We start from the raw sequence: 20,183 nt of genomic DNA on the forward strand, positions 1-20,183 counted from the left end.
AAGGAAGCTTAGCTTTGCTTAGACCAAGTCCTTTGGGCCACATAAACTAGTTCGCTTACTAACTCCTAAAAGTGCCTCTTTCCCCAAACCTTATCATGAAGTTTGCTTTTATCCAGCCATTTTATTTTTTGGCCCTCCCTCCTAACTCTGGAGTTGCCAGTCATCAAGGGACCATCGTCCTTAGAGCAGTGGTCTGGAATGGTGGTCATTCTTGAGTAAGTAGGCATTACCTCTTATGTAGAAGGACTGTCTTTTCTCTTCCCGGTATTTGCCAGTTTGCAGTTTTAATCCTTTGCTCTGTGACACTGCTAGAAATTGGAGATGTAAGAATGTATAGGAAAGTGGTTGTCCCTACCTTATGGTCCCTACATTGTGGTCAGTTTTTTCTTTTTTTAATCAGAAACCTATCTTGGTGTTACTGACTCTATCAGCTGCTTCTGCAAAATGCCAGTTAATGTTAAAACAACAACAGCAACAACAACCACCCATCCTCTGTAGGATGTCTGTTTGGAAAAGAATGGATTTTCTAAATTGAGGTCCAGAGTTAATGTGGCACCGTTGGATTGCATGTTCCAGCTCATTCAGGTCCATAAATTACCAGCATCAGAGCAGAGAACTATGGAAGAAGCAGGGAAAAAATTGGAAATAGCACTTAGGCTGAAATTTACAAAGGGGAAACCATAAAGTTTGCAAGTTTTTTATACTGAGGAAACGGACTGTAGGGCTAGCATGTTTTCTTCTGTTGTTAACCCATAGCTGAAATTGGTGGTGGGTGTGTTTTTAAACTAGATACCAGGGGAGCTCTTGAAGGAGTCTAGAGGTAGAGCACTAGAATGAATGACTTTTAAAATGAATGAACGACTTTTAAAATGTATGTGTCTAGTATGAATATCTGTCATTCTCTGGAAAGAGGGCTAGTTTTCTCTTTTTCTCTCTTCCTTTCTTTTTTCTTTCTTTTTTTTTTTTTTTTTTAAATTATTTCAGTGGTGCTTTGAGCAGCAGGTAGAGGAAGATGCTTTGGCACAAAGCGTCATTCACTTTCACTGGCAGGCTGCTGGTTAATGCTTATATCCAGCTATCTCGAGTCAGAACTTGGGATTCAGTGTTGACCTTGGATCCCTTTGAAAATTTTTAATATAGGTTTCCAGAGAAATGATTAAGTAGAACTCATGTAAGTGTAATTAAGTATAATTCACTTAAGAGCAGTTCTCTACAGATGCAAGTAAAGTGGCTAAGTGATGGTCGTTTAGAGTCCCTGAAATGAATGAAAATGTAGACAAGGGTTGTGTGTGCTAGAACAAACATTTTCTGTGATCGAATGTACTTATTTTCAGTTTCAGTTTGCACCAAGTTCAGTCTTGCTCTGTCTTTTTTAGTGTGAAATGAGAAACAGGTTCAGCAATGTTAATCAGGGTTACTTGGTGTCTTGGTCTGTTTGGGCTGCTATAACAAAATACTGTAGACTTGGTAGCTTGTCAGCAACAGAAATCTATTGCTCACAGTTCTGAAGCCTGGAAGTCTGAGATCAGGGTGCCAGCCTGGATGGGTGAGGGCCCTCTTTCCTCTTCTGGATAACAGAATGCATACTGACTTCTTTCTGTGTCCTCACAGGGCTGAAGAGGCAAAGGAGCTCTCTGGGGCTTCTTTTAGAAAGGCACTAATCCCATTCATGAGGGCTCTGCCCTCATGACCTAAGGCCTCCCAAAGGCCCCACCTAATACCATCACTTTGGGCATTAGGATTTCAACATACGAATTTTGGGAGGAACGCAAAACATTCAGGCCATGGAATCTGGACTTTTAGACACTGCCAGAGCTTCTAAAGTAATGGTGTAGAGTTCGTACAGTTCTTTCTGTCATCCCACCCTCAATGCCTCTCAAAACTCTGCGGTTGTAAAATGGGTATAGAATAAAAGTAGCAGTCCCCAGTGAGCCCTTAGAGGGGGCTTATCTCCCAAATATAACGAATTATATTGAATTTTAAAGAGAAATGTTCTGTTTTGTAGTGTTTGGTTTTTGCTGAATGCCTTGTGGAGAAGGGACTTTTTTTTGATGATTGTTACGATTCACATACCATAAAATTCACCTTTTAAAAGTTCAGCGGTTTTTTAGTATATTCACAAAGTTGTGCTACCGTCCCCACTTGGTGGATGCTTGTTAATCACTGAATTTTCCCAAAGGTGACCTCCTCAGGGCCACCAGAGTAGAGAAGATCCAGAGTCAAAGTAATGGTTGTTTTGTCCAGAAGGGCTCTTACACTTTATGTTAAAGAACACCAGCTGACTGATAGTTAAGCTTACATAGATGATAGATATGGTTCTCCACTTGACACTTGTTTTTCTTTTCCTATGTGACTGAAATGCCTGCAATAACAATTCTAATAGAAAGGATTTTTCAGATGGGACAGTGAATGGGATACGTGGGTTGAGGAGATTAGAGAAAGTATTGCTCCTGGAGTATTATTTCTTTTCCTACCTTGACTTACTGATTATTAGAGATCATTCGGTTTTGGCTCTTGTTTCATGATTTTACATGTTGGAACGGCTCAGGTGTGAGGATATAGGGAACAAGTGAGGGCATCCGCTAGTGCTATGCCATGTTGAGCAGCTGTTTAAACTGTTAGAAATTTTGATTGGGAATAAACCTTCTTTATTTTTTATTTATTTATTTTTTTGGCCATGTCACTGCATGTGGGATCTTAGTTCCCTGACCAGGGATGGAACCCGTGCCCCCTGCAGTGGAAGAGCAGAGTCATAACCACTGGACCGCCAGGGAAATCCCATGTGAATAAACCTTCTTTAGAGCAGGTTTTATTCAGTGCTTTTTGCTTCTGTGTGTGTGTGTGTCCTTTGTTTATTTTTCACCTTTTCTGGAATTGTACTGCATGAAAAGATAACAATTAAAACATATCACAGCGAGTTAGGGAAATATTGTAGAGAACAGATTTTAGCCTTGTTTTTTTTGCTGGGGAGGAAAGTTAAAATAGCGTTGTCTTTCTGATTGGAGAGAAAGGAAGGAAGAAGAGATTTGATAAACTTTTGGGGTGAGTTAGCAGTATTAGAATGAAATTTTTTGAGATATGAATCTCTGGTTTTGCTCAGATATATATATAGCAATTAGTGAACAGACATTTGCCTGCCTACAGAAGGCAGGATGCTGTGCTAGGCACTTGAAGTGGTACCACCAAAATGGAGAACTGTTTCTCAAGGAGTCTAAAAAGGGATCAGATACCCAGTTTACTCTAATGGAAGACACTTCTTGGTAAGAGGGCCAGGTACAGGGTGTAGAGGGCTTTCAAAGCTGAGAAGAATTGTTCACAGGTACCCTTGTATATATTCAGTCGTGAAATCTTAAAACCAAAGATCTGTTTTCTGCTAAGTGTTCTTTGTGAATACCATAAGATTGGGGGTGAGTTTTTTGAGCTATAATTAACATATAAAATTCATCCTTTAAGTTTGTTAGAAATTTGCTAAAGTAGAGCATCAGTCATCTTTACGCTACTTGTAAGTAGAAGCTTGTTTATTTCATATCAAACAGGAGTGAGTTACTGTGATTCTGGCTGTCTATTGGGCATGTTAATTTAGAATTTCATCATTCTATTCACAGTTCTTAGAAATGTTGGGGAAGCAAGAATTTGGCTACTAGTTGAAGGTCCTTGATCTTTCTGCCGTCCTCAGACTCCTTTTTTAGCTGTCAGTTGCTGATTCATACCAAAGCTTCTTAAAAGGTGTGTCCTTGTTTTCAGTAGATTTTAACAAAGCGTGGCTGGACTACAGATGTGTAGTTGGTTTTTTCCATAAATCACTTTGTTCTAAGGAAACCTAGTCATTACAGTACTCTAAGTTAAACCAGTGCCCATTATACTCTACTTCCTAGGTGAGAGAAACACTTAGCAAGGATTTTTTGAGCATCTTTCACTAGCCTAGCTTGAGAGTGGTCACACCAAATTCCAGACCACATTCTGAAAAAGTAATTGTATGTCACTTCACTTGAAACAAAAAAAGCATACCTTAGCAAACTACTATGTATAAAATAAATAAACTACAAGGATATATTGTACAGCACAGGGAATATAGCCAGTATTTTATAACAACTATAAATGGAGTATAACCTTTAAAAATTGTGAATCACTGTGTTGTACACCTGAAACTTATGTAATATTGTGTATCAACTCTACCTCAATTAAAAAAAAAAGTGCGTACCTTAGGATGTCACTGGGGAAAATTCCCAGTTGACTAGTTCTATAGAACTCCAGTGGGTTACTGTACTGCTAAGTAGTCTGTGTCCGTCTTCTTTGCAGAGTTTGGTTGCACATGGGTGTTTTTCTGTTTTCTTTGTACTTTTTTGTGGTATCTGAAATTAAATATCTCATTGTTTTTGCAGTAGATAGGATATAAATCATAAATAAGACTATCTTTTAGGTTTGTTTTAAAAGAGGGGAATTTTAGTTACTCTACAGAAAAGCCTAATCAGGTTGATATGTGGCATTGCTTTAGTGACTGAGTAAATAGGTTCTTAGAATGTTAGGGCTAGAAATGACCTGGCAGTAATACAGCCTCATTTTCAGATGAAGAAACTGAACCCTACAGATGCTGAGTGAATGCCTAAGGTCACTCACAGATTTAAGGACACAGTTGAGTCTAGAATCCAAATTTGCCAGCGCTAATTTAGTGCTCTCACTGCCACACCATGCTGTTTAATAATGGGGAAAAAGGGCATGCCTAGAGCTAATTACTACAACCTGCATGGATTTTCTGAGAGAGTGGCCCTGGAATTTGCTTTTCTTTATTTCATTCTTAAAAGTTTTTGTAATTATTATGGGGCTTTGAAATGCTTGTAATAAATTTTTTTTTTTTTTTTGTGGTATGCCGGCCTCTCACTGTTGTGGCCTCTCCCGTTGCGGAGCACAGGCTCCGGACGCGCAGGCTCAGCGGCCATGGTTCACGGGCCCAGCCGCTCTGCGGCATGTGGGATCTTCCCGGACCGGGGCACGAACCCGTGTCCCCTGCATCGGCAGGCGGACTCTCAACCACTGCGCCACCAGGGAAGCCCTCGTAATAATAAATTTATTGAGCAGTTACCATGTGGTTAATATGCCCTTATCTTCACAACAACCTCTTGAGGTATAGGTACTGTTGACCCATTTTTACGGATTAGAAAATTAAGGTTCAGAGAAGCTAAATAAACAGGTGAGGTGACATCCATGAATAAATGGAGGAGTTAGGATTAGAATCTAGGTCTGATTTCAAAGCTTATTCCTAGTAATAGTAACTCCTAGTTTCCTTGTGATTGGATATTAAAAGACCTTTTTGGCTGAGACACTTTTTCAGAAACTGGGCCTATGAGTTTGTGCACTATGGCACCGTCTCTATGTTCTTTCTCAGTAGTAGCTGGGTGACATTGTCATAAGTAGGCAATGCTCTAATTTAAAGTAATATTTTGAAATTACTTCTTCATACATTTTAGGAAATCATGTAGAATACTTTAAACAGCTCTGTTCACCACTGTCTGTAACATTGTGTGTTTTTATTTTTAGAGTGTTAGGTAGTTAAGGCAAAACCAGGGACACTTGTATATGTTCTGTGGGCTTTTCTTTCTGATGTCTGCCTTTACTATTTAACAGTGTTGTCTGTGGGAGAAAAATGCCTCAACGTGCAGTTTTGGTAAGACTATATGGTCACCTGTGTGCTAGAGAATTTTAGTTTTTTATTCAAGCTGTACTTTAACACCTCTTGGGTATTGTTTCTCTAGCTCCTTTCTTAGAAAATTGGCACATATAAAATTGTTTTTACTCTACTGAACCCTAACGGAAACTGCTTGAGTTAATTCAGTAAAAATTAACTGTATATTTATTCTATACAGTACACTGTGCCAACCTGTGGAGATTACAAGAGTAGAGACAAAAAAGCCTCCATATTTCAGAAAACCAGTCATTCTGGCAGTCCATAATCTCCTAGGGAACAAGAACTAAGCTATGTGTGTAGGTGGGTCTATAATTGAAAGAAGGGTCATATCCTAGAGGAGTTCAGAAGAGAGCTCATTAGCCCTTCGGGGTGGTGGGGTGGACCGGGAATGGGATAGAAGTGGAAAACCAGATAAGGCAAGTTCCTACCGCAATTGAGGAGACTACTCCTTCAGAGGAACTAGAACTGTGTACATGTGGCTATTTAATTTTAAAATTAAATAAAATCTAAAATTCAGTTCCTCGGTCACAGTAGCTACCTTGCAAGTGCTTTAATAGCCACATGTGGCTAGTGACTATCATCACAGCACAGATATAGCACATTTCCACCATTGTAGAAACTCGTATTGGACAGAATTGTCACACTGTTTCTCACTTCCATGCAGTGTAGGACATTTGTGACTTCTGTGACAACACTGAAGTTTTTATTTTTTTTCTTTAATGAACACACCATTTAGCTAACAGGCGTAAGATATTTTAGTTAGGATGGCTATTTTAAATATCTGTATTTAGTGTGTAAAGAGGATTAGAGATTGGTTTTATATCTAAAGCAGTGCAGATTTAAATTGCTTATTTATGAAATATATGGATTAAGCACTTTTCTAGAATTGGCCATACGTTTGGGGCTTCCCTAGTGGCGCAGTGGTTGAGAGTCTGCCTGCCGATGCAGGGGGGGACACAGGTTCGTGCCCCGGTCTGGGAAGATCCCACATGCTGCCGAGTGGCTGGGCCCGTGAGCCATGGCCGCTGAGCCTGCGCGTCCGGAGCCTGATCTCCGCAATGGGAGAGGCCACAACAGTGAGAGGCCCACGTACCGCAAAAAAAAAAAAAGAATTGGCCATACGTTTGTGTTTAAAACATGTAGCCGGAATTAAAACATGGTTTTCATTACCTGACACATGTATGTTCTTGACTAACCTGTACTGTGAACTGGCAAAATAGGAGTCTCCATGTTGAAGTCCTTTGATCCATGATCAAATCTTTAAAAACTTTTTTATATTCTTTAAAAAAATCGAGCTGAAATCCATATAACATAAAATTAACCATTTTAAAGTGAACAATTCAGTGACATTCAGTGTTGTAAAAACCATCACCTCTGTCTAGTTTTTTTTTTAATATATAAATTTATTTTATTTATTTTTGGCTGCGTTGGGTCTTTGTTGCTTCACGCGGGCTTTCTCTAGTTGCGGCGAGCGGGGGCTACTCTTCGTTGCAGTGTGTGGGCTTCTCATTGCGGTGGCTTCTCTTGCTGTGGAGCATGGGCTCTAGGCCCATGGGCTTCAGTAGTTGTGGCACATGGGCTCAGTAGTTGTGGCTCACGGGCTCTAGAGCGCAGGCTCCATAATTGTGGCGCATGGGCTTAGTTGCTCCGCGGCATGTGGGATCTTCCTGGACCAGGGCTCGAACCCATGTCCCCTGCGTTGGCAGGCGGATTCTTAGCCACTGCGCCACCAGGGAAGTCCCCACCTCTGTCTAGTTTAAAAATATTTTCATCACCCCAAAAGGAAACCTGTACCCATTAAGCAGTTACTTCCCATTCCCCTTTCCTTCCAGCTTCTGGCAACCACCAATCTGCTTTCTGCCTCTCTGGATTTACCTATTCTGAATATTTCTTGTAAGTGGAATGGTATAACATGTGACCTTTTGTGACTGGCTTATTTCACCATGGTCAAATTTAACTAGCAATTTTAAGACCCAGATTATCATCTGTGTTAAACCACAGTCAGTACTGTTGCCCGACTGTTTTTTGGTAAAATCTTTTCTTGTTTTAAAAATTGTGGTAATAATTTTACCACAGTTACTTCTCTTTTTAACTTAGGGTGTGGCAGTTTTATTCACTCATACACTGATAACTTTCCTACTTAATTAGAATTATTCCTTTGAACACTTGATAAGGTTATGTTTCTGAACATGGAGATACCATTGGAAAATATGAAACCATAATTTCATTCCTTGGGAGGTTTACTTCTCTTTCACTAACAGATATGAACCATGCAGGACTTGAGAAATCAAGCACTAATAGTCACCTGTTTGCTAACCATAAACAAATGACTTTGGGCCTAGTAGAATTCTAAGTCCAGGATCAATAGTAGCCAGTAAATCTAGATGTGATATGCACTTTGAGTAAGACCAGAGTAGAATGAACAAGAAGGGGTTGCATGTGTGTGTGTGTGTGGAGACTGGGTACAGCCATACTGAGAAGCTTAAATTTAGGGAACATCTTATTATTATATCTCTGATTTTTCTGGTTCATTATTCCAAAACATCCATCACTTTGCAGATGTCTCTAGCATTGCTATTAAGTTTATAATGTTATCCGTGGTCTGAATGCATGGAAAGCTTTTTTCCACTATGGGAAAACTATGGTCAACTTCTTATTTGGGGCCCCTTTAATAATATCATGAGGTGTATATTAAGCATTTAATTGCTTTTGGTACTTGACTCTGTAAGCTTTACAAACTTAAAACAAACATACTATAAAAGTTAAGATATTTTGAAAAACCATGACCAGATTTTGCATTATGCATCCATGGGGGTGATTTCATGACTGATGTCACTGTCATGAGAAGTGCCTTACAGCCTAATGCATGTATTGTATACTTGTAAATTTAAGAGTTGGTTCTAGAACTAGGTGATCAGGTGTATGTACTACTTCATTGCTCACTTGCAGTTTGGGTCATCTTAATAAGTGACAGGAGAGCCCACCATACCAGTCATCTCAGTCTTTTCCTGCCTTAAAATATTTGTACATCATCACTTACTCTGTTTACTTTTTCTTTCTTTTCTTTTTTTTTTTTTTTTTTTTTGTGGTACGCGGGCTTCTCACTGCTGTGGCCTCTCCCGTTGCGGAGCACAAGCTCCAGACGCGCTGGCTGAGCGGCCATGGCTCACGGACCCAGCCGCTCCGTGGCATGTGGGATCCTCCCGGACCGAGGCACGAACCTGTGTCCCCTGCATCGGCAGGCAGACTCTCAACCACTGCACCACCAGGGAAGCCCTCGGTTTACTTTTTCTGAGTGATTTTCAACAGGGGCTGTCTGAGGAAGGGCAAGATGACACCTACATAACTTGGAAAAGCCCAGTTGAGTCTGATATGTTAGATAGTAGTTATCTATTTCATAGGGTCTTCAGGGAAATTAAATGAGATAGCAGTTAGCACATAAGGGCTCAATAAAAATTAACTGGAGTTAGGGTAATTTGCCACCAACTTCACCCCTATCTCCAGCACTGTATGGATTGGTGAGTGCTTCTTATCCTTGTCTAGCCCATAATAGACACTCAGTGCATGTTAGCTGATAGAATTGAATTGATAGTCATGTTTGGAGGTGGAGACTCATATTTGTTGAATATCTACTAGGTGCCACAAGTTATTTAATTGATACTATACAAATGTATTCTCTCATTTAATCTTGTCTGGCAGATGGCATGCCATTTCCATGATTCCAGTGAAATAATTGTATCTCATAATTTATAAATGACAAGCCAGGATTTAAAGCCAGGAGTCAGCTCAGTTCTGCCCTCTTGCTACTACCCTGTGCCACCTCCTCCATCCCTAGGGCGGTATGTGAACTTGATTCATTTATAGCACTGCCTGGCTTTCTCTGAAAATTGAGTAGTTTTTCCTTATCTTACCTATAAACTTTTTAAATAGGAAAACAAAATAAGTATATTACGTCTGAAGTACAATTCCTGTTACCTTCCAAACCGAGTTCAAAGGATTTTTTTCCCCCCAGTTTCTGTTAAAATACCCTGCTTAACCACATAAGTTGGGGTCATCTTAGACTTTGCATACTTCCTTTCTTCCTACTCCTGTCAGATATTGCTCCCATTATCTTTGCACTTAACACCTCCTCTAACTGTACTGCTTACTTGTCCTGATGGCATACTTTTTATAAGTAGTGTTTTTGGTCTTTCTGCCTTGTAGTCTTTACCTCTCTGGTTCATCTATGCACTACCATAGAATGATCCTCCTAAGTAACACTTGGCTGGTATGTCACTTCTTTCCTCAAAAAATTGGTTGCCCTTTACCTTTCAGGGATAGGAATTACATTTTTTTTTTTTCTTCTTTTTTGGCCATGCCGTGCTGGCTTGCAAAATCCCAGTTCCCTGACCAGGGATTGAACCCAGGGCCATGGCAGTGAAAGCCTGGAATCCTAACTACTAGACCACCAGGGAACTCCCAGGAATTACTTTCTTCAGCACTTCATGTTATTGAAGATTGGGCCCAAAATTTTGTTGACTTATGGGTGTTAATACTTTCTGGGCATTGATTTTATTTTTTTCACACAAATCAACAATGTATTTCAGTTATTTTAGATCTAATAAAATTGCAGCTGTAGAATTCCAGATTCTGTTCCATAATACAATATTAGTGTTGATTTTATTTTTAAAAATTTTTAATTTTTTTGTTAGTTTCTGCTTTATAACAAAGTGAATCAGCTGTACGTATACATCTATCCCCATATCTCCTCCCTCTTGCATCTCCCTCCCACCCTCCCTATCCCACCCCTCTAGGTGGTCACAAAGCACCGAGCTGATCTCCCTGTGCTATGCGGCTGCTTCCCACTAGCTATAAGTTTTACATTTGGTAGAGTATATATGTCCATGCCACTCTCTCACTTAGTCCCAGCTTACCCTCCCCCCCCCCGTGTCCTCTGAGCAATGATTTTAAATGTGAGTTTTGCAGGTTATTCTTTATTGGTGTGCAGGATTCATGTGACTTCAAATTCTTTGATGTCTTTGTGCATCTTGTGGTTTTTTTTTTTTTTTTTTTTTTTTTTGGCGGTACGCAGGCCTCTCACTGTTGTGGCCTCTCCCTTTGCGGAGCACAGGCTCCAGACGCGCAGGCTCAGCGGCCATGGTTCACGGGCCCAGCCGCTCCGCAGCATGTGGGATCTTCCCAGACCGGGGCATGAACCCGCGTCCCCCGCATCGGCAGGTGGACTCTCAACCACTGCGCCACCAGGGAAGCCCTTGTGTATTCTTTAAAGCAAGAGTACTTAGATATTGGAGTATCATTTAGGTTTATCAGATATAAAAAATAAACTTATGTATTGGGGTATTAGAGTATATTTCACATACATCTCTTCCAGTGATGTCATAAGATTTGCAGTATGACACTTGTGGAAACTGGATTGTTGCTTGACCTTAGAATTCTAATATATGACAAAACTGGCATCATTGTAGTCACTTTTTATGAGATGATGTAAGGGCCTATATGCATTTCAGAGACTATATGAATGTCCTTTTAATGTTATTGGTATTGAATAGAATTTATTCAAGGTTCTTGATAATACATATGATTATAGAATCTTAAAAAGGACTGATCATTGCCTTCTTGGGCTAGAGCTACCAAGGGAGAATCTAGAGAAGTAATGTGTATTTGTTGAGCAGAATCTTACTTATTTGATCTGTGCTGGGCTGTAGATTACTTTTATAATATCTGTAAAGGAAAAGTTTATGAAGCAAATTCAGAGAATAAACATGGTTTTGTGAATACATTTTAGTTACTGAAAATGTTTTAAAATTGGCTGTGATGGGTAGATTTTTTAATAAGTTGAACAGAGGCTTCTAATTTGAAAGCCTAAATTAGTTGCCATTGTTCTGAATTATTGAGGTTTTTGTTTTGTTATTGAACTTCTATTTTTCCTGTATTTTAAAAGATAAGTAAAATGGATGTATAGGTCTCAATTTTTAATAGAAGCTATTTCTATTAAACAGCACCTGTGGAACCTTCTCAAGAGGAACAGTCATTGTTGTGTGAAGGTAATTTTCTATGATGTGACTCTTTGAACATCTAATTCAGAAAACATTAAGTTGTCTGTGGTGCGTAAAGCTACATACTATTTTGTAAATATATATTATATCTCAATTTCTTGTCTAGGTTCAAATTCAGCTGTTAGCATGGAACTTTCAGAACCTGTTGGTAAGAAAATTTCTGACCATATTAATACAGTAATATGAAACTCTTTCACTCTCAAGATTTAAGGTACAAATGTAAGTGTTATGCTTATTATAATGCCTACATTTAAAACTGAATCTTTGCTGTTAGGATTTAGAAAACAGAACTAATTGGGCATTAATACTGCCATGATAAATTTATTTATTTATTTTTTTTTGCGGTACACGGGCCTCTCACTGTTGCGGCCTCTCCCATTGCGGAGCACAGGCTCCGGACGCGCAGGCTCAGCGGCCATGGCTCACGGGCCCAGCCCCTACTGGGGCATGTGGGATCTTCCCGGACCGGGACACGAACCCGTGTCCCCTGCATCGGCAGGCGGACTCTCAACCACTGCGCCACCAGGGAAGCCCCATGATAAATTTATTGATAGCAAATATAAAAGAATTGAATGGAGGAAATGCAAAAGTCAGTTTGAATAGTTGTACTTGATCCATTTACTTTGTGAAAATTTTCTTCTTTTTTGTAATGTTCTTACCCTTAAGGGTTTCATATTCCCAAGGTGATTAATAACGTCGATATCAAAGTTCTGTTACTTGCAGAGGAGAAAGAAAAGATCTAAATCTTTTCACACTTTTTTGTATTCTGATTTGGAACTTCCCCTTTCTTCTACTGTCAGGACATCTTGACGATGGAATAACTGGGCTGTTAGGAATGTTGGATCTGCTGTTCATGTTTTGTTTGTCCTTATGAAGATGCTACGTTAAAATAGTCTCTTCTAGTCTCTGAGTCAGAGCTCTGATGTCAGCAGTGAGGAGGCTAGCTTGTCCGTTTCTGTTGTGAAAGAGATTTTCTTGCTTGTGTGTCACTAGAGGTTAGGAAATGGAACTGAATATGTTAAGTTCTATTTGTTATTTGAAAGCATCTGTGTTTTAAAGTACAGATGATAAACGTTTTTCGGAATACTAAGCTAAAATGTCTTATTTCAGTAGAAAACGGGGAGACAGAAATGTCCCCAGAAGAATCATGGGAGCACAAAGAAGAAATAAGTGAAGCAGAGCCGGGGGGTGGTTCTTTGGGAGATGGAAGGCCCACAGAGGAAAGTGCCCAGGAAATGATGGAGGAGGAAGAGGAAATACCAAAACCTAAATCTGTGGTTGCACCACCAGGTGCTCCTAAGAAAGAACACGTAAATGTAGTATTCATTGGGCATGTAGGTAAGTTGTACTCATAGCAGTGATAAGAAATGACCAAAGTTATTGGGTACATCAAACATAGAACATCTTATTTAGCTACTTGGAAGTGTTTCGTGAAACTGAACTAAATTAATCTAAAATGTCTTGATTTTTTTTTTTTTTTTTTTTTTTTTGGTGTTACGCGGGCCTCTCACTGTTGCGGCCTCTCCTGTTGCGGAGCACAGGCTCCGGATGCACAGGCTCGGCGGCCATGGCTCACGGGCCCAGCTGCTCCGTGGCATGTGGGATCTTCCCGGACCGGGGCACGAACCCGAGTCCCCTGCATCGGGAGGCAGACTCTCAACCACGACGCCACCAAGGGAAGCCCTAAAATGTCTTGATTTTTAACTCAATAGATTTTTTTTTTTTTTTTGCGGTACGCGGGCCTCTCACTGCGGTGGCCTCTCCCGTTACGGAGCACAGGCTCCAGACGCGCAGGCTTAGTGGCCATGGCTCACGGGCCCAGCCGTTCCGCGGCATGTGGGATCTTTCCGGTCCGGGGCACGAACCTGTGTCCCCTGCATCGGCAGGCGGACTCTCAACCACTGCGCCACCAGGGAAGCCCTCAATAGATTTTTTTTTTAGCTGGCAAGACATTGCCAGTGCTTTATTTTTGAAGGTTGTGATGGCATGGAAGCTGGAAGAAAATAAGCTTCAGTATATTTGTATGTAATGAGTAACTGGTCTATAGACCACTGATGATGGCTCAACATATTACGACATCTGTTAATTAATATAGAAAATGTACCTATATTTTTTGTGTGAACTTCAGTTGATTTTGCGGTATTAACTTTACTAGGTAGTTTAATTTTGTGTGTGCAAAAAATGAATAATTTGGAGTAACTTCTGGATGTTGTCAGCTTGTTGGTTTAGCACACAAAACAAAACCCTATTTCATTTATTCAGATATTCTCTGCCAATCTCACTTGCCAGAGAGAAGTGAGAAGAAAATAAGGGAATTATGTGCCCCTTTTTCTTCCCTTTATCTTATCTCTGCCTTGACCTGACGATACACCGTTCTACTTTTTTTTAGTAGCAAGAACTCCTTTGAAATTTGTAAAGGAACATCTATACTGGCTAAAAGTGAAAAAGCAGACTACCTAAATGTAGTTCATGGGTCTTTGGCTACTTTTTTTCTCCTTCGAGGCTCCTCTTGGGTAATTCATATTCTGTTGCTGCTGCAGAAGGTCAAGGAGCAATCTGTTAAAGTCTTTCTTTCATTATCAGTAAAGTAGCGCTAAGTCACTGTAGAGCTGCAGGGGGTCTTAGCTTCAAAGGGAGAAGGTGACTAACCAGAGCTTATGACCCAAATTCCTATCATTGCAGTTGCTTTTTCAAGCTGTAATTATGATGTTAAACCACTTTAGTTGTATTCCTATATAGTGATGGTGTTTTGTTTTGTTTTTATTACACCTGTGGTTTGCCTATTGTTGATGATGTTGTTACTTTTTAGATGCTGGCAAGTCAACCATTGGAGGACAAATAATGTAAGTATATTTTTTGTTAAATATCTTAAGACTCATGGAACATTAATTAAATGTATTTCTAATAGCTGTCTTTTAGATTTGTGTATAAAAATATAGAACCCTAGATTATAAGAAATCTTAGTCTGCTTTAAATATGATTTTCTTGGGAATAATGAATCTGGGGAACTGGTTTTTCCTTATTCATCAACTCCTTGAATATATGTGGATTTAATCAGACAGTCTGGCTAACATGCTGAATAGTTTTTTTTATCACACATACAGAAGGTATCTAGGTATGACAATGCCATGGTTGACTTTTAGTGATGTGTTCTAGAATTGAAAAATAATTAAAATGTCTTTTTAATCTCTCCTAAATTAGACTCATTTCTTTAAACTGTGTCATCAGAGGATCCAGAGGGCATATCTTCATTGTCTTCTTGCCTTGTTAAGTAATCTTAATCAGTAATCTTGCCAATTACTTTCGAAAATTTCCACAGGAATCCTTATTACCTAAGGCTCTGTGGAAGGAAGTGACAGGCCCAGTTGATGTTGTGTTTTAGGAGAGTGTATATTTTTTGCTTATGGGCTGGAATTTTCATTGGCATTTCACCAAGATTCTATACCAAAATGGTTAGAAGTATGCACTGTAGATGACTCTGCAGAGAACAACACATAGAGACTAAAGCTAAGAACAGGATTTGATTTGGATTGAGTCAAGGGAAGCAGTTAGGTATTACTAAAGAATTATTTAAAAATTTATAATCTCATTTTGACTAATATTTTTAAAATATTAAATATTGAAATGTATTAGTAAGACATAATTGCTTGGACAACAGTTGGAATTATTTTATACAGTATTTACATTTGCTTTTTTAAACTTTTATTCTGAAATAATTTTAGACTTAACAGAAAGGTTGCAAAAACAGTACAGAGTTGCTATACAACTAATTTTACCATATTAAATAACCATAGTACAATCATCACAACTAGGGAGTTAACACTGGCACAATACTGTTTACTAAACTACAGATCTTACTTGAATTTTACCAGTTTTTCCACCAGTGTCATTTTTTTCTGTTCTGGAGTTCCACATTGCATTTAATTGTTACGTCTCCTTAGTCTCCTCCAACTTGGGACATTTTCTCAGTCTTGTCTTTCATGACCTTCATAATTTGAAGAGTGTTATTTGGTTATTTTATGAGATGTTCCTCAATTTGGGTTTGACTGATGTTAACAATTAGATAGAGGGTATGCATTTTGGATAAGAATGTCACAGAAGGTATGTTGTGCTCTTAACAGAGCATCCTATCAGGGCGCACAAAATAGCAATATTCAGTATGTTTTATTTATTACTGGTGATAATAGCCATGACTACTTAGTTAAGGTGTTGTCTGCCAGAATTCTCCACTGGAAAGTTATTTTTTTCCCCATTATCTTGGGGGAAGTAATTTGAGACTGTAAATATCTTTTCCACTGAAACGTTAATTCAGCATCTATCCCAGTGGAACTTGTACTTTAAAGTAGCTTTTTGTGGAGTTCAAATTCCACTCAAAAGAGGTTTAAAGGCTTCCTCACTTCACAACTGAATAATTTGCGAGTAACTAAATGTTCTCTTTTCTTTCAACATTTTCAGGTATTTGACTGGAATGGTTGACAAGAGGACACTTGAGAAATATGAAAGAGAAGCTAAAGAAAAAAACAGAGAAACTTGGTAAACTTTTATGACACTATAAATTACTTTTAAGGAAACTCTGCCTACTTAATGCTTTTGTAGTCTACTAAGATGTAAGTTCATGAGGTCTAAAATGGTGTCATAACAAAGGAAAAGTTTCCCTTCCCCTCATACTACCTAGTAGATCAGTTCCTGATGACTTCATAACTTTACCCAGAGAAAATCTGGAAATATCCAAACATCCAGGATAATAATAGGAGGCTTGTGGGATAAATTATAAAATATCTATTTAATTAAGTCATTATCTGGCCACTAAAATTTCATTTATAGAATTTATAGGAACCAGGAATAGAACTGATGTTACAGTGGAATTTGGGGAGAAAGCAGGTAACATAATAGTACTTTAGGGTATGATCATTATGTGAATAATGAAAAAAGAATAGATGGAATTATTGACAGTGGTTGCCTTTGCATGGTGAGAGAAAGGGTCAGCTTTTTTCTTCTTTCTAACCTTATTTAAGTTAACAAGCTTTATCTAAATAGGACATTGATGGTCTTTTTTTTTTTTTTAAATTGTATTTCTGTGTTAAGGGAAAAAATCCTAATCAGTATAATACTAAAAAATGGATTACTTACTATGAAATACAGATGATGTCATCTAAATTAACACCTACTGTTAGAGATGGTTTAAATTTATATAAGTAATTCTTATATAGCGAAGAAATATCAAAATAATTTTTAGCAAGTAACCATTGCTCCCAAATGGTGGATTAGTGGCCTTTACTTTTGAAAGATACCCTTAGACAGCCTTATTTGTATTATACTTTGTGCTAGATGATTTTTAAAATGAAATATAAAGGAACTTATTACTTAACTCATGGTGATATTGGCATTGGTACTAAATAATCTTTCTTTGTTGTCAGCTTGTTCTCATACATAATGTTTGCTTACAGTGTTTGCTTGACACTGGATATATATAAAAGCACTGAGTGTTTGAGTCACAAGAATACAAGTTTTAGTCATTTAATTTTTATTTCTACCCAGTCTTGTTCATGATTTAAATGTTGGTAGAAGAATGTTTTTAAAACTTTCATGTACTTACCAGTATTATTCTTATTTTAAAATTATTTCAGGTACTTATCTTGGGCCTTAGACACAAATCAGGAAGAACGAGACAAGGGTAAAACAGTAGAAGTGGGTCGTGCCTATTTTGAAACGGAAAAGAAGCATTTTACAATTCTAGATGCCCCTGGCCACAAGAGTTTTGTCCCAAATATGATTGGTGGTGCTTCTCAAGCAGATTTGGCTGTACTGGTAAGGGAAGACATTTCCAATTCATCTGTGTATTTGTTAACAGCCCAACTTAAAATGTAAATTTTTCTTTTTTGGCTGCGTTGGGCCTTCGTTGCTGCACGCAGGCTTTCTCTAGTTGCGGTGCGTGGGCTTCTCATTGCGATGGCTTCTCTTGTTGAGGAGCACGGGCTCTAGGTACATTGGCTCAGTAGTTGTGGCTCGCGGGCTCTAGAGAGCAGGCTCAGTAGTTGTGGCACACAGGCTTAGTTGCTCCGTGGCATGTGGGATCTTCCTGGACCAGGGCTTGAACCTGTGTCCCCTGCATTGGCAGGCGGATTCTTAACCACTGCGCCACCAGGGAAATCCTAAAATGTAAACATTTGAATTTACCTTCTAAAAGCTAGAATTTAGGTTACAGTGAACTATAATATATACATAGTCACAATTTTCACTTTTGTCTCTCTAATCTGCCCAATAAATCTTCATAATTTGATTTACTCATGAAAATGTTCCAGTTTTTCTCTGCCCTTTATTACCTCTTACTGTGCCAGAAATTAGTGTCCACTGACTGCCAAGCCTAATCCATTTTGTAGTCAATAAATGTACTGTGGGTACAAAAATGAATAAGAAATTATCCGTTTTAAGGTCTTCAGTCATTTTGCAATTTTTTTTGGCGGGGGGTGGTCAGCGTACTAGCACTAAATCACATACATAGAATTTTAAAATATAAAGGCGTACTAGATTTTGGAAAATTGGGAATCAAGAAACATTTACCAAAATCTTAAAGCATTTAGACATTGTGATGTTCAAAAGTATGTATGTTATAACTAATTTACTTATATTTTCTTGGAAGAAGCTTCTAATAAAACTGAAAGGAAAGATGTTTTATTGCTAGAAGAGTGTACCTGAATGTGTAAGAATAAACTGTTTAATTTCTTGGAATAGGTAATCTCTGCCAGGAAAGGAGAGTTCGAAACTGGATTTGAAAAAGGAGGACAGACGAGAGAACATGCAATGTTGGCAAAGACAGCAGGTGTAAAACACTTAATTGTGCTTATTAATAAGATGGATGATCCAACAGTAAATTGGAGCAATGAGAGGTAAGTTTGGATGTCTTACTGTTTTTTTTTTTTAATAGACATGTTAGTGGAATAAAGGATGGTTTTGTTACTGTATGCTTTTTTTTCCCTGGGGTTTTTCTAAACCTTAATTTGTGTAGTGTTGAAACTAGAGTTCAGTTGCTTTACATTATAATTGAGTTATTTATAAATATTAATAGATATGAAGAATGTAAAGAGAAACTAGTGCCGTTTTTGAAAAAAGTTGGCTTCAATCCCAAAAAGGACATTCACTTCATGCCCTGCTCAGGACTGACTGGAGCAAATCTTAAAGAGCAATCAGATTTCTGTCCTTGGTACATGTAAGTAACCTTTTTAAGAGTTTGTGTCTTAGTAAGTAATTTAAGAAAATATTGACTGTAACCTTGGCGTTAATAATACCATGACCTTTGTCTTTTAATTGGGTTGTCTTTTTGTTATTGAGTTGTTAAGGGTACTTTACTCACCTGATACAAGTCCCTTATCAGATATGCGATTTACAAGTATTTTCTCCCATTCTGTGGGCTGTCTTTTTACTTTCTTGATGGTGTCCTTTGAAGCACAAAAGGTCTTAATTTTGATGAAGTCTAGTTTATTTTTTTTCTTAATTGTGCTTTTGGTGTCATGCCTAGGGAAGTGTTGCCTAATCCGGTCATAAAGAGTTAGCCCTGTTATTTTCATTTAAGCCTATTGAAGCTCTTAGGGGAGTGTTTCATTTTGGATTAATTTTTTGTAAGGTAAAGTCTTGATTACTTTAGCTTCATGAGTGTTTAAATTGGGAAGTGTGAGTCTTTGAATTTTGTTATTTTTTTCCCCAAAATTATTTTGGCTGTTCTGGGTCCCTTGAATTTCCATATGAATATTAGGATCAGCTCATCAATTTCTGCCAAAAGGCAGCTGGGATTTTACTAAGGATTTCATTGAATTTGTAGATTGGTTTGGGGGGAGCATTGCGATCTTGGCAATATTAAGCCTCCCAATCCATATACTGTAGTTTTAAAGGGGAAACTATTAATATTTTATAGAATCCTGATTTCAGAGCTGGAAAACTCCATAAAAATTAAGTAATAGAGTGGAGTCATTTTATTACATGTGGGTTATTTGCCATAAAATAGTTTTCTCAATTTTAATAAAATAAGTTTATGGGGAAGCTTTTTCATTATATTGAGCTATTTTGTTATTTTTTTAAATTTTTCTGAGGAATAAGTGAAATGAACTGGATAATAAAAAGGTTGAATGAGAAGACTACATGGGTAGAATGGAAATATTGTTATAACCACTTTTTTTTGTATAAAGTTAGAGTCATGTAATTCTTAAAACTTTAACATTTATGTTGACTCTCTTTAATGGATATTGTTATGTTCTCAGTGGATTACCATTTATTCCATATCTGGATAATTTGCCAAACTTCAGTAGATCAGTTGATGGACCAATCAGGCTGCCAATTGTGGATAAGTACAAGGTACCCAAAATGTTCAAGAACTTGGGTTTTATGGGAGGTGATAAATTGTTTTGTTTTAAATTATGAAATAACTTTAATAATTAACAACATAACATAGA

General features: G+C 38.2%; 2 protein-coding genes across 4 annotated transcripts in view; both read left to right on the plus strand.

Annotated features, from left to right (window-relative positions):
* ZC3H7A (zinc finger CCCH-type containing 7A) overlaps positions 1–20,183 on the plus strand; it is a 236,266-nt gene that overhangs the window by 93,636 nt on the left and 122,447 nt on the right. The gene's annotated exons all lie outside the window — the stretch shown is intronic.
* The window catches only part of GSPT1 (G1 to S phase transition 1), a 31,785-nt gene that overhangs the window by 2,010 nt on the left and 9,592 nt on the right, over positions 1–20,183 (plus strand). For 2 of the 3 annotated variants that reach the window (XM_067706607.1, XM_067706605.1), the window contains exons 2-10: positions 11,683–11,727; positions 11,846–11,887; positions 12,850–13,077; positions 14,549–14,582; positions 16,195–16,272; positions 17,367–17,547; positions 18,472–18,626; positions 18,806–18,946; positions 19,992–20,085. In XM_067706607.1, the coding sequence (XP_067562708.1) occupies positions 11,866–11,887; positions 12,850–13,077; positions 14,549–14,582; positions 16,195–16,272; positions 17,367–17,547; positions 18,472–18,626; positions 18,806–18,946; positions 19,992–20,085 (933 nt within the window). In that variant the 5' untranslated portion in view covers positions 11,683–11,727; positions 11,846–11,865. The remainder of the gene's footprint in view (positions 1–11,682; positions 11,728–11,845; positions 11,888–12,849; positions 13,078–14,548; positions 14,583–16,194; positions 16,273–17,366; positions 17,548–18,471; positions 18,627–18,805; positions 18,947–19,991; positions 20,086–20,183) is intronic. The other variant, XM_067706606.1, reaches the window with a different exon arrangement.

This window comes from Pseudorca crassidens, chromosome 15, assembly GCF_039906515.1.
Source record: "Pseudorca crassidens isolate mPseCra1 chromosome 15, mPseCra1.hap1, whole genome shotgun sequence".
In the NCBI taxonomy this organism is placed as follows: Eukaryota; Metazoa; Chordata; class Mammalia; order Artiodactyla; family Delphinidae; genus Pseudorca; species Pseudorca crassidens.